This window comes from Nerophis lumbriciformis, linkage group LG07, assembly GCF_033978685.3.
Source record: "Nerophis lumbriciformis linkage group LG07, RoL_Nlum_v2.1, whole genome shotgun sequence".
NCBI lineage: Eukaryota > Metazoa > Chordata > Actinopteri > Syngnathiformes > Syngnathidae > Nerophis > Nerophis lumbriciformis.
The window spans coordinates 28,634,029-28,650,000 of record NC_084554.2 but is presented as its reverse complement, the minus strand read 5'-3'; the positions used below and the strand labels follow the sequence as shown (position 1 = coordinate 28,650,000).

At 39.3% G+C, this 15,972-nt stretch overlaps 1 protein-coding gene across 4 annotated transcripts in view; it reads right to left on the bottom strand.

The window, feature by feature from the left end:
* Nucleotides 1-15,972, bottom strand: part of zfhx4 (zinc finger homeobox 4) — a 340,671-nt gene that overhangs the window by 14,217 nt on the left and 310,482 nt on the right. For all 4 annotated transcript variants that reach the window (XM_061965537.2, XM_061965536.2, XM_061965535.2 and 1 more), the window contains one exon: nucleotides 12,152-12,250. In XM_061965537.2, coding sequence (XP_061821521.2) covers nucleotides 12,152-12,250 — 99 coding nt within the window. The remainder of the gene's footprint in view (nucleotides 1-12,151; nucleotides 12,251-15,972) is intronic.

Here is a 15,972-nt window from a genome sequence, read left to right as displayed (position 1 = left end):
CGCACACACGGCCCACATCACTCACACACACACACACACACACACACACTCGCACACACTTCCTGCCCCGAGGCCATGTGAAATGGAGGAAACTCAGGCCGGCTCATTATCACAGCACGACATACATTAAATGTTATGGTAATATTATACACTTCATTAGATCATATACATTTCCCCAGCTGCCTCCACGACGCCTCTGTCTGCACGAGATGCTAAATTTTCAAGGATGGGGTAGTGTGATCGTGGGGGGGGTTGGTCACGGCTGGTGGTATGACAGTGTGTGTGTGTGATTTGTACGTGAATGTGTAAGCGTGTGTGACGTTAACAAACAGCGCTCAATGCGGGGAGATCATCCTCTGGTTGTATTTAGCGATAAATCTTTCATTAGCTTCCTCCTTGCTGCAAAACAAAGAGGCAGCAACAGCATCATAACCCCCCCCCCACCACCAAGTCATCATCCACAAAACCCCTCCCTCCCCTCGCCTGGTCACTCAAGGCAATATGCGAGCCTCACTCTTGCGAATCAAGGCTTCACGCTGGATGCACAAATGGAAAAAAAAAAACTGAGGGGAAATCAAAGCACTGATACATAGAGGAAGGTGTGTGTGTGTGTGTGTGTGTGTGTGTGTGTGTGTGTGTGGGGGGGGGGGGGTTGTATTTCGTATTATTCCGTGTTTTTATTGGGCGCGTATCCATTCCTCTGGCCCGTTCATGCATTTTAATTCTGTTGCATTAAGTAGGCGTTCCACTTATTTTATTTGTAATCCCTTATATCTGGAGCCTGAAATATTGGCCTGTCAAGGGAAGTGACAAGAGAGGAAGAACAGGGGGGACGGCGGGGAGGGGAGGGGAGGGGCGAGGGTTTGCACAAGGGCACAATGTGAATTTCCAAGAACATCCGAGAATCGGCTGAAAATAGCGAGATAATCTCGTCTCTGCCGCCCCGCAGGGCCGCTGCCAGGCGTGTGCGCATGATGTCCTCCATGACAGTTCCCTGACACTCCATGGTGGCCATCATATCACCTGACCTTTCAGCCCCCCCCCCCTCCTCCTATTCATTATGGACAATTCTAATTTTCTCAACGTTCCATTTTTTTTCCCCCACTCCATTTGCAACTAAATTGCACCCCGGCAGGAGGAGGAAAAAAAAAAAAAAAGAGGGGAATCGAGGCGAGTGTGGGACACACATTTACATGGCGAGCCCGCACATCACCATTGATTACTGTCACGCTGGATGTATGTTTGTGGATGTAACGTCCTCCTGATGGAGCTTTCGTCCAGAAAAAAACAAACAGTCGAGCTAACCTTTCTCTCTCCTTCCCTAGCATGGTCACATGGTATGGTCGGAACTGTTTTTCCGCCATGGATAGCCAGAATCATTAAAAAATAATAACACCCCCCCCACCCCTTCATTTTCCTTTGTCTTCCCACCGTCCTTCCATCCTCATGTGGACTCCACCAGCTGCAGCCCGGCGAAGCGTCGGGGCCGAGTAAACCTGACATCCCCCTCCACGCACCCAAGCTGGCCCCTCCCACCCCCGCCAAATGACAAATGTCTGCATGCAGCGAGACCGGGCTTGATTAGATAAATCAAAAGGTGATTTATGACACTCGCACCGCTTTTTGCATTTCATGACGGGGGGCGGGGAGGAGAGCGCGGCGCACTCGCCACCCATCTTTATTTGCAACTGTCAGTGGCGTTTAGGGTGTTGCTGCGCGCGCGTGCACACTTGCAAGCCAGTGCAGACGTGACAAAACGTGGAAATGTGGATCTATGGGATGGGTAGCTTTTTCGGTACTTTTATAGGCACTGACCGAAGTCCTTTGGTACTACCGGGTACCAGTGGCGGGCCGTGTGTTTCCCACCTAGGCCTTCAGTGACGTCCGGCTTCAATGATTACCTTTCAAAATACCATCATTTATGACCATTGCTGGAGAAATACTATACAGCAGGGGTCCTCAAGTACAAATCTTGAAGGTCCACAAATGTTTTTTTGAAACAGGCTGGGTCCGTTTATTATCGGTCAAGCTTATATAATAGCAGGAGGTAGGTAGTTTAACATTTTCTTAAAATTAACAAAAATAAAATAAATATCCAATAAAATACATGAAATATTTTCTTTGAAACAAAAATAAATAAGAACTTTGAAAAAATGTGTCCTCTGCATTTGACCCATCCCTTGATCACCCCCTGGGAGGTGAGGGGAGCAGTGGGCAGCAGCGGCGCTGCGCCCGGGAATCATTTTTGGTGATTTAACCCCCAATTCCAACCCTTGATGCTGAGTGCCAAGCAGGGAAGAATGCTGGTATGAGCTTTTAAACATAACCCGTTAACTGCTGCCAATCAAATGGTGAATAAGATACTCTTTAGGGTTCATATGTTTGTAAATCTGACTGTGTTGAAGTCAGTGCCTCACCAGCCATCAACCTCACCGCACGTTACTGCTCTGTTGCTATTTGTTGTTGTGTCATAGATTTAACAAAAATCTTGCTTGATGTTTCATATGGCTTTTTCAGCCTCGTGATTTCTTTTTTTCTTAGCTCTGAATCATGAGGAAATGTCTCTTCAAATTCGCGGTGCTCTTTCAGATAGTGACGTTTCAGATTTTCACTTTTCACCAGAGCAACAGTAGTGTTGCATAGTAGACACATTGGTCTGGTACTTGCAGTAGGTAGGATGAAAACATATTGCTCTGTCCATTCTTCCTTGAAACGTCGGTTTTCCCTGTCCACCTTTCTTTTACCAGCCTGAGCCAACTTGGAGCATGCCATTGTGATTTGATTCACATTCAGTGACTGACAAGTGAACAGTTAGCGAAGTAGCGATACGAGACAACTGTGTGCCTGCAGCGAAAGGTTCCATGCACTGTGCACATGACCCAGGTGGTAACAGCCTATCAGCGCGTCGTTGTGAAAGAGATGACAACCCATACCCCGGAATTAGCCAATCAGAGTGGCGTTCTCTCGCTCTCACTCCGTCTCTCTCTCTTTCTCTCTCTGAGAGAGAGAGAGAGAGAGAGAGAGAGAGAGAGAGAGAGAGAGAGAGACGGAGTGAGTGAGACACGAGAAGTGTAAACGAAACGTGGAGATATTTGACTAAAAACAACAAAGAACGTTGACTTGCGCTAGCGATAACTCACAGATAAATACAATTATTATATTTTTTTATAATAATTATAATTATAATAATAAAAAAAACATTTTTATTTTTTTTTTACTATAATTCGTGCTGGGTCCGGACGGACACGTCGCTGGGTCCGGACATGGACCGCGGTCCGCCTGTTGAGGATCACTGCTATACAGGAACACATTTACGCACTACAGTGTATTGAAACACATCAAAAGTGTTCAAAACGGGTTATTTTCTGGCGCATTTAATAATCAATAAACCCGCATCAGCAATTAAAACATATCTTATGTGCTACTGTCAAAATTAAAATCGCAAAAAACATATTAAACGTGAAAAAAATAAGGAAATAAAATATCTGAACTCAAAATCTGTAGAACCCATTCGAGCTTCCGGGGTTGGCCGACATGGTCTCACAAGATGTAGTTTCACTTTAAATATCCTTCTTTAAAATGGCCTTGCAATTATATGTGTTGTCTTGTCTCATCATAAAAGATGCAGACGAGGCGTGTTGGCTGACTTCTTAAAAGTTTACTCCACAGCGTGCTTATCAAAAACATCCCGCTGCATGTTTACATTCAACAACCTAAACGGTGGCATGCTGGGTAATGGAGTTCTTATTGTACCTAGCTCATAACATCACAATATATATCTGCCTTAGGCCAGCTAGAAGGCCTTACTGACAACAACGCGTGATCTGATTGGCTGTCGCAACTGTCTGTCATATGTTTGTGTCCGTTCACTTCCAGTGCACGGACGCCCGCATTGTTGATTCTGAAGGCCTCGGGCAGATTTGGTACAGCATGGCAACATAAGGTAGCTGAATTCTGATTGGATACAAACTCTATAACCTAAAAACAACAGCACTGTAAGGAGCATAATATGACATGAAGAGAATATGAATACTTTTCGACATTTAGGGAAAGTACATTGAAAATTACTTTTATCTTTAATTATGATCATGATTTCTGGTTATGTTAGGCCAGCAGAGAAGGCCTTGCTGGCCCTGACGGCACACCACTGCCAGGTACCTATTCACGAAACAACAACAAGCAGTCAAGCACTCAAAACGAAACTGCCTCTGGGTGTTGTTGCAATTTTCCATGCCAACAAAGTAAGAAGAAGTCGCTAGCTTAATGCTAGTTTACATTGGATTTTCCAAAGACATGCGAAAGAGTAACATTACCAATTTTAACACCTGTGAATTTGTTAATCAATCAAAGTTTATTTATATAGCCCTTAATCGCAAGTGTCTCAAAGGGCTGCACAAGCCACAACGACATCCTCGGCTCAGATCCCACATCAGGGCAAGAAGAAACTCCACCCAATGGGATACAATGAGAAACCTTAATGAAAACTGCAACTGAGATGCACGTGACAACCAGTATGTACAATACTTACAGTATTAACACTTCATAGGGCTCGACCAACAAAAAAGACTGGCACATGCAAATTAATGGCAAAGACTATTTCCTTTCTAAGGCGATGCAAGGTAGTTTTGGAATTGTAGAGGATTGTACAACCTGCTCAGTGATAGCGTCTACTGCAGTGGACATTTTTGGACTACTTTCCCCCTACCCCCACATTTGACAAAAGGAAAAGATCAGAAACTTCCAGGGCTCATTTTAGATCTAAGACTGTCCCGATCATCCGATACTTTCACAATAAAGTATGGAACTGAATTTTTCTTGGATTCCAAGTAACTTAAGTGAACACAATAACACATTTTTGGAAAGCTTATCTTATTACATTTAGAATTTGTTAGTATTGTGGTAAATCATGTATTAAATTTGTGGTATTGAATGCTACTATTTTTTTTTTACAAAATAAAAGCGGCTAGTGTACAAAAAACTAAACTTTTTTATAATATTAAGAACAATGAAAATAAAAATAGTGATCTAATCCCTTTAGTATTGTTTATATGCTGATACTGTACTAGGTATCAATAATATCAACATCTGGATCGATCCCTCCTACTTTACATTGAAGCGGTTAGCTTCTTGTGTCGTCCTGCTCGATGTGTGTGTAGCATGCTTAACCATTCCTTTTCTTCCAGTCCTCCAGTGATAATAATACTTGGAAGAGACTTTGTGGTGAGGATTAGTATCTTAGAAGCAGAACAAATTGGAGTCGGTGTTCTGGCAAGACACGCACCCTCCTGGAAGTCATGCAACTCCTGCACGCGTGCAGTTGTGTCTTTAATGAACGAATCCTTCATGCGAGTACGCTCTTTAGCTATGTAAACAGCTGCAGGCCCCCAGATTCGATCCTAGAGAGTCAGAGTCCATCTTTTAGTACGGTTTGTGCAAACATGCCGACTTTGACGTCCTGAGCGATTAAAGAGTCCGTTCTGGACGACTCCATGAAAATAGGAAAGGCTCCACAGCATAAGCGGCAGAAGGCTGGGTGGCGGCAGCTTGGATTTAGTATTCAATTTAGCACTGCTGAGGCCCGGCAGACTGGCTAAGGTTACGCAGCAGTAAATCTACGTAGGGGAGGGGGCCAAAATGGGTCGGGCCGACATGATTTACTCGTCTCCTGCTCCGAGGTTACGCATTAGGCTGACCCCTGGTCACCTGATAACATTACGACAACACACTCTGAACCCCAAAGTCCCAGCAAAGGGAGAGAGAAAGAGCATTTAAAAAAAGCAACTGCCTTTTTTTCTTCTTCTTCCTTTCCGTTGATAAAAGCGATGAATATGAACACGGCCTTGTCACATTTGACAAATCGTCCCCGACGCGCGACAGGCTGTCATTATGAAAACAAAACATGCAAAGAAGAATAGCTGCAGGCCCGTAATTAAACATGCTAATATCTTTAATATATTTTAATCTCATCTCGGAGCGACTGAAAACAAGCGCAGCGTTCATCTCAAATTTGCAAGATGGATGCAAATAAAAAAACAAAAAAAACATGGAATATATCAAACCTAATTTTGTTTGCGTGCATTTTGTTCCCCCCTTGCTATCGGCACAATCCAAACATGCTTTTAATACATTTATTTGTTAATTTGAAGCAGGTAGATATCTGCACATTTGCCTCATTTCCATGCAGAGGCCTTTTGTTTAGTTGGTTATTTATAAGAAGTGGGCCCCTGAGCCATGGCGACATGCGCCGTCGACACCGCGCAGCACAAAGCTATCTGGAAGTAATCCACATCGGGGACATTTGCATGGAGAATGTAACATGGATTATAATTAATCTAAAGTGACATGGGATTTAAAAAAACAATGTAAATGAAGCAAGGGAAAAAGCCCACTCTGCCTTTTCTTGCCCCTCCTCCCTCCTCTTCCTCGTATCGCCCATCTTCCCCTCTGCATCTTTATGCCCCCTCTTTGTTTAAAGCATCTCAGAGATGAAGTGTGCAAGCAGCAGACTGCTCACTTGGCCACACTGTAATCCTTCTCCTCCGTGGGGAATCACACATGCGCACATCTGAAGCACAGCACAGGCGGGAGGATGAGGATGAGGAAGGACTTGCCCAATCCCACAATTTGAGCAGAGGATGCTAATGCTAGGAGAGCAACACACTGACACTGATGGATAGTTGATAGATACATCAACAATTACAGAATAATACAGGAGGAGTACAGTCACAGGGTCAAATATATAATACAAAATATAGTATGTTGGATGAATGAACAGCTACAATACATGGAATACAATTAAGGTTCCAGAGGGAAGAATGTATAATAAAATATATTTAAAAAATTTAATAAAATGCAAATGGTATTTTGTGCATAAAAAACAAAAATAAATATTTTTGTCGTATTAAAATATATTTTACATTATATTTGCAAATAATATCATACGATTACTCTTGCAAAGTAAAATTCAGAATATAATTTAAAAAAAATCAAGAATAGAAAACATGTATTTATAGGACAAACAAGCTAAAATCACCTGAATAAAATTGAAGCTTTAGTGCGAGGAATACAATATATTAAAATAAAACAAAATAAAATGTATACAGTCTGATGTAGCATGATTTTTTGTAATTTTTTTTTATAAAATATTTGTGTTGTCTGAAAAATATGTAATATTTTACGATATATTTGTAAATAATGCAACAAAATAAAAGTTGTAGGGTAAAGTCCATACATTTATAATCTAATTTTTCTAATTATTTACAGATGAAAATATAATCATATGGAAAACTAATGAAAAAATGTGTCCTACAGTTTTGAAATAATAGCTAAAATCACCTGAATAAAATTAAAGTTTTAGTGTGAAAAATACAATATATCAAAATAAAACTAAATAAAATGTATACAGTATGATGTAGTATGAATTTTTTTTTAAATAAAATATTTATGTTGTCTGAAAAATATGTAATATTTTATGATATATTTGTAATTAATGTAACAAAATAAAAGCTGTAGGGTAAAGTCCATAATATGTTTAGAAAATATCCCGAATCAAGAACAAAATCAATAAAAATGCGTCTTTTAACAGCTAAAATAAAGAATGTAATAAAATAAAATATAATAACAAAATAACAATTAAGAGTTTGTTGCAGGATAAAACAATTTTGTCATATTAAATATAAAATATTATATAATATATTTTAAGTAATTTAATTCATGTTGCAGGCTAAAGTTTATAATCAAATTTTTCAAATTATTTACGATGAAAACAATCTTTTGGAAAACTAATGAAAAAATGTGTGCTACAATTTTGAAACAATGGCTAAAATCACCTGAATAAAATTAAAGTTTTAGTGCGAAGACTAAAATATATTAAAATAAAACAAAATAAAATGTACACAGTATGATGTAGCGTGGATATTTTAAAATAAAATATTTGTGTTGTCTGAAAAATATGTACAGTAATATTTTATGATATATTTGTAATTATTTTTAACAAAATAAAAGCTGTAGGGTAAAGTCCATAATATGTTTAGAAAATATCCCAAATCAAGAACAAAATCAATAAAAATGTGTCTTTTAACAGCTAAAATAAAGACTATAATAAAATAAAATATAATAACAATAGATGAAAAAAAGAGTGTTTGTTGCAAGATAAAACATTTTATAATATATTTTAAGTAATTTAATTCATGTTGCAGGCTAAAGTTTATAATCACATTTTTCAAATTATTTACGATGAAAACATATAATCATATGGAAAACTAATAAAAAAACGTGTCCTACAGTTTTGAAATAATAGCTAAAATCAACTGAATAAACTTAAAGTTTTAGGGTAAATGCATTAAAAAAAATACATGAAAATAGTATGTTGTAGTGTAAAAAAATATATATATTTTTTTGTCAAAGATTAAAAATAAGTGGTATTTTATAAACTATTTTAAATAATATAATACAATTAAAGTTACGGCTTAGTACTTACAAGGCTATAACTCATTTGATATAATTCCTCTTAAATTGTCACAAATAAAAATGATCATATGACAAAGAAATATAAAATATGTATTTTAATATATATATATACACATATATCTATATATCTATATATCTATCTATATATCTATCTATATATATATATATATATATATATATATATATATATATATATATATATATATATATATATATATATATATATATATATATATTTGAAACAGCTCAACACAAAAATGATATGAACACGTTTTAAAGGAAATAAAAAAAGTACTTGCAGTGCGTTGGTGTCTTGCCAGATTTTCTATTTTGTGGGAATACAGAATTTCTATTCCTGCTTTAGGAGTACTTGCATTTAGAGGAGAGGAGCTACACTTCCATGTTCAGATAGCTATTTCACACATTAATAACACAAAATGTGGATTGTTACGATCATGCTTTGATTGTCAAAGATGTTAGATGATATTTGTTCCACATGAATACATGTTTCTGATATTCTGTACTTTACATGTTGTACAAGTTAGTAGTAGTAGTTAATTTTGGACATGTTAAAAACTAAGCAAAAGAAAAAAATAATGGAAAAAAGTAAATAATCTTGGTAACATTACAGTAAGTTACAACAATAGAAACACATATTTCACAATGAAAACACAAAAAAATTAAAACAATACATAATGGTTGGGTTTTTTTCATATCCAAAAAGGAGTGGGAAGAAGTGAAACCTATTTACTCCCACCCCTTATTTTATACATCAAATAACTAGCTTTCTTATCATCATTTTTATTATATACAATGATACATTTACCGGTTTTAATAAAATATATTATTAATAATCTTTTACCCACTTTACACTTTTGTTTGCTTTATATGTAATTTGTACTGTTTGTAGTGCCACAAGATCTTTACATCTCAATAGTTTTGACTGTAAGAAAAATGTATTTGTGTGATCCCTACATCCTGCCTTATGAATGACCCTTATTGCTTTCTTCTGCAGGATGATGAGTGGATATAGTGTGCTTATGGAATTATTGCACAGTAGTGCAAGTTAATGGCATTCTTATCTCTGCATGACAATGTTTTAACCTTCTCTACCTACTTATTAATAAAATGTAATATTCAGCCTGTTAAACATTCTGCAATTGCGGACTATCAATCAGAACAGGTTATAAAATAATATACCATAGCGATGGTAATATTGTGTAGTGAACTGTAATTACCCAATGTAAGCTGCTGAGGGCAGTGGCATGCATACCTGCAGTATTACACCTATCTCAGTGGTAGCGAAGACAAATACAAGATTGTTCAAAGACAACCTTCATCCTTCACATCGCCGCTGCCATTAAAATACACTTCATTTCAATCTGCCAGAAAACATTTATTTAGGTACAAATATCACAGAATAACAGAGAATAGCATGATCGTATTGTAAGACGATTTTTTGTTGTTTTGCTGGTCAGACCGGATGTGAAGCGTAGTGCTATTATTGTGAAGCCGCCAACCGGATGTGTGGGATTGGTATGAGAAAAGACTTGACATGTTTTGACGAAAATCTCAGGTAAAAGTGACTCTCGACTTCCTCTCGACCATATTTGTTTCTGCTGAGCTTGTATTCCGTCTTACTAAAGCAGTTCGAGTAACAATCTACATTTTATGTTTTCAATGCACTTAACTGTAATCCAAACACGGACGTGAAGCTTCTCCTCACTCCAAGCAGCAATGCGCTCTCAGCGTTCGTTCCAATGATGTCGTCTCACTGCGATTTAAGGTCAAATTGTCTTGTTTTGCCTGGAGAACGACTTGCCATGGCTTCGGATCTGATTTTTCCATAAGGGCCCCCTTTCTTTGTGCAGTTCTGCTCGCTATTTTCGAGCCTGTGGCTCAACGGTAACAGGACACCATTACACATTTCCTTAAACTAAGGTACGGGCCGAGGGTCAAAAACGTTAATCGCGCGTAAAAAAAAAGAAGATTGCCGTTAAAGGAACTTATAGTTAACGCGTTAGTTAGCCCTAATATATATATATATATATATATATATATATATATATATATATATATATATACATACATATATTACATAATATCTATAATAAACTAAATACAATGTTTGTTCAGAATAAAAAATACATAAAAATGTAAATAAAAAAAATAAAAATAAAAACATTGTAAAAATGTATAGTAAGACATATAATAATATTATTATTAAATATATATTTATCAAAGTTTTAGAGTTAAGCACATAAAAATAATGCAAATTAAAATGTACCGTATTTTTCGGACTATAAGTCGCAGTTTTTTTCATAGTTTGGCCGGCTCCAGTGCGACGTTTTTTCCCATCTTTATTATGCATTTTCGGCAGGTGCGACTTATACTCCGGTGCGACTTATACTCCGAAAAATACGGTATACAGTATGTTGTGGCGTCTATATATATATATATGTATATATATATATATATATATATATATATATATATATATATATAAATATATATATATATTTTTTTTAGACAACATTATAATAATAATACATTTTTAATAAAATAAATTATAAAAATATGACAAAATGCATAGCCTGTTATAATAAACAATTATAAAGATGTAAATCCAAAAGCAAAATCAAACAGTTAAATATAACAGCTATATTATTATTTAATCCTCCATTCCAACTGAAAAAAAATGATTATAGATCGAAACATCCTGGACATTTCTACTACCTCTTCCAAATTTGTAATAGTGCAGCAGTGTTAAATGACATTAGCGGTGATATCCCCCCCAACCCTCCGCCACCCCCCACCACCCACGCCAGTCTGGTCAGACAGTCCTGTCAGAGAGATAGAGCTGAAAGATAGATGACGAGCCAAACTAATAGGCCTCAGCCTTGCTCGGCTCGCCTTCTGCCTCATTGAGCCTCACATTATGGAGCGAGGTACGGCACGCTCGGATGAAAGAGGTGGGCATGGGGGGAGGGGGGGTGGAGGTGTCTGCGCATGTGATGAAATGGAGGAAGGTCATGTGATCCGTGGATTTCCATCTCCTGCATTCTTATTTGGCTAGATCACATCTAACAATGGCGGAATAGTGCATGTTGTTGCTCACTCTTGGCGATGCACAATGACGATTCAAGCACAAATGAAGGGAAGGGGGCGGGGGGGGGAACTAATTTTGGAGGTTGCAATGCAATATTAGAAAAACATATACACAACACACCCCCCCCACCCCATCTAATCCTGAGCTTATGAAAAATTAATATGTCAACGGAGAGGGCACAAGAACGGGAAAAGATTAATGCAAGGCGCTTATAAATTACAAGCACGCAAACTGATTTGATTAAAAAATAATCTGGGGCCTGGACATTGCCTCGTAATAACCACAACTTGTCCCTTCTTCTTCTCTGTTTTCCTCTCTCTCTCTCTCTCTCTCTCTCTCTCTCTCTCTCTCTCTCTCTCTCTCTCTCTCTCTCTCGCTCTCTCTCTCTCGCCCGCTTTCTGTCAGATGGAAACGATTAAAGCAGGTCACACGGAGGCTAGTCGGCAGCGTTCACATGTTACACACACATGTTTTAAAACTTTCTCCTGAGCGAGTGAGAGGGAGAGAGTATGCTCACTTTTTGGAAACTAAGTGTGCATGTGTGTGTGTGTGCGGGCGTGTGTGTGTACTCACGGTCGGCTCTCCGGCTGTCCGTCAAGTCTCGGTCGGTGAGGTTGGACGAAGGCCTGGAGGACGAGCCAGGCGGTCTCTCGCTGTCCTCACCAGTCTCCTCTGTAAAATGGAAGACTACATTACCCATGATGCACTCCAAACAGGGAGTGGACATGTTAAAGATGCATATATGTATCCTCCAAAAGCCAACATAAGACTCCTACTGCTAAAAAAAATCCAGTCAAAAAACATTACTATGACAAATTGCTCAGTTTTTTTTTTTTTAGAATTGTAAAAATATGCGGCAAAAATCCCATTTTCTATTTCCTATATACCTCCCTAATATATGTGCACGCACACACACACACACACACACACACACACACACACACACACACACACACACACACACACACACACACACACACACACACACACACACACACACACACACACACACACACACACACACACACGCACGCATACACACGCACAAACTGAGAATAGTGTGCACGTGCAGCTCGCTACTTTTAGCAGATTAGCCTACCCATCTCTGCGAGTTCAGCCCCTTGTTTGATAATTCTGTGTATCTGCAGTGTTCTGCCAGTGGATTAAAGCAAATGTGTGTGTGTGTGTGTGAGTGTGTGTGTGTGTGTGTGTGTATATGTGTCGCCAGCACAAGCTAACACTAATCCTAGCCGAGCTCCAGCGCTCCCTTTCATCCAGCCATCATTTGTCTCCGGCTGGGCTGATGTCACTTTGTAATGAATTTTGAGCAGTCTGAGAGAGGCCAGATAACCAGACACACACACACGTGCACACACACACACACACACACACACACACACACACACACACACACACACACACACACACACACACACACACACACACACACACAAACACATGTACACGCACACACAGCCCCCCTCCATTTCAGGGCTAGCAAATGAAAAAAAAAAGAAACACTCGCATCCTAGCGTCAAATCACACACACACACACACACACACACACACACACACACACACACACACACACACACACACACACACACACACACACACACACACACAGTATCATATTCACACAAAAAAGCAAAAGCGTTAAAAATGTCATGTCTTCTAAATGGAAAGGGAGGAAGGGGGTTTCTTTCACCACAAACCCCCTTACTCTGCCAGAAAATGAGACTGGTATATATATATATATATATATATATATATATATATACATATATATATATATATATATATATATATACATATACACACACATGTGTGTGTGTGTGTGTATAAAAGAGCTGCACTCATCAATTCTGCACTGCCTTCATAACCATATTTTACAACACACACACACACGCACACACCGAGGGTCATATTCATAGAAATGAGGGTGTACTGGGGTCAGCTTGCATTTGCATACAATCACTTTGGCCACTGAATGATGAGCACAAGGAATTAAAAAAAAGGGTGCGGGCGGGGCTGTGATGCATCATAACCTTTCAAATAAGTCTTATTTATATTTTTGCCTATAATTTGTGTCGTGCGCATGTGAACAGTCATAGTGGGTGAAAAGAGACCTCATTATTGTCTTCATTGGTTTAGATGTTGACATTTTTATTTCAGGAACCGTGGTTTCCCACTGCCGGCCGCACTCGTGCAGCCCCTGACCACAATGTTAACGCCACCATAACTTGTTTAACCCTTTATTTTGACGATGACTTAAAAATAAATCTAAATAATAATAATAAGAATATGCATACAGATTAATAAGTAATAATAACATTAAAATAATTTAAATAAAATATTTGCACGTGTATTAAGTATTTTCCAGTAAACTACACACTGACTACTCTAAAGTAATGCTGTGTACATTTGGCACATACTGTACATGCAATGCATGTGTGTGTATAAGAGTGTGTGTGTGTGTCTCAGTGTAGTGTAGTGCAGGAGAGAGCACAGTCGATCAATCAAATTCCTTGTGTGTTAAACATACTTGGCCATTAAAGCTGATTCTGATAGGCGAAAAGAGACCCCATAACTGTCTTCATTGTTGAACACAAGATGTCGGAATTTCTATTCAACGAACCCGCGGTTCCAACACTCGTGCACCCCTGACCCACAACGTTACCACCATCATGACTTGTTGACCCTTTATTTTGACATTTAAAAAGCATATATTAATATCATTATTATTAATAATATAAATGAAATAAGTATTATGTTTAAAATAAATTAAATAATTATTTGAATAATAATATAACATAACAATATGATGACGGATAATAATAAATAAATACATAAAATATTTTGACATTTATGACCGCGTATTGAGTCTTTTCCAGCAAGCTGCACACTGACTACTCTAAAGTAGATGCATTTCGTTGTTGCTGTGTGCATTTGGCACATACATGCAATTCAAATGTGTGTGTGTGTGTGTGTGTGATGGGTGCAAAGACATGCTAGAGGACTGCTGATGTTTTATTAATACTGGGGGTGTGTGTGTGTGTGGGGAGGGGGGGGTAACGCTGATGAAATATCTCCTGTCAAACCGAGACCCCCCCGCCCCCCACACACCGCACCCCCACGCTGCAGAAATTGCGATTTACACTGCTGCTCCCGCTGCCCCGTATGATTTGCAATCATTCCGGCCGTGTTTTTACATCATACGGACGGTGTATTTTGCAAAATGAAGACAAGCTCTAAAACGGTCCTATAGAACTACACAACGTTGTCACGCACACACGTGATTCTGACTGACCCACCTCTAGGAGGCGCTCTACCTGGAAGCATTGAGGGACACATGGACAAACAATGAAAAGACAAGAAGGAAAGAGGATCATCTGGGCCTCATCAGTGAGGTTTTTGCACCCCCCCACCACCCCTTTCTCGTCGGTTAGATCAGTGGCAAAAGTGTGTGTGTGTGTGTGTGTGTGTGTGTGTACGAGAATGTGTTTCCACACTGAGGACATTCCCAGACGAGCTCTCTCGATACATCAGCACAGTGTCTGGCCTCCGACTGACCCTGACAGTTACACACCACATGATGGTGTTGATGCGTACGCCGTTTGTGTGTGTGTGTGTGTGTGTGTGTGTCCCATTGATCAAGTGAGCGAGACAGTGACTGCATGTGTTTGCATGTGAGCTGTCATGTGCAAGTGTGTGTGTGAACGAGCAGCCACTATCAACTTAATCACAACCAGAGCAAAACTTTCACAGCCACCTTCCACACACACACACACACACACACACACACACACACACACACACACACACACACACACACACACACACACACACAGTGGGTCAGGTCGTGGAGGGAGGAGGGAGGGGTGTGTGATTTTGGCAGCCCGGCGAGATCCCCTTTGATGTGGCTCGCTCGGAACATTAAAGCCCGGCCGGTGAGCTCGACGCTAACCGCTGAGCCCGGGTCCGATTACCCCGGGCGACCAACGCCGGCCTATATTTAACTGTGAGGAGAGGAAGAAGAATTAAGTGCGTCTTGATCAGCTACGCACCCGAGTCAAGCAGCGGTTTTACATCCAGCTATTAATTGGGAGCGCAGGCCGGGCTCATGAATAAATAAAAACGTCCACGCAGGCCGTGTTTGGTGTCTTCTGCCTTCAAAAATGCTTTATGTACTTGGAAATCTTAAATCTTTCCAAGTAAATGTCCAAAAAAAGTCATTCTTTACACAGGCAGTGTGGAACATTTGGTATAAAAACAGTCTTTTATGTGCTTTCTGGGCATTCAATCGATCGCAGCTTGGATCACTTCATGCTCCGACTTAGATTGGTCCGATCTAGTCCAATCATTATTTTGTTTGCGCAGTTGGACTGGATGTG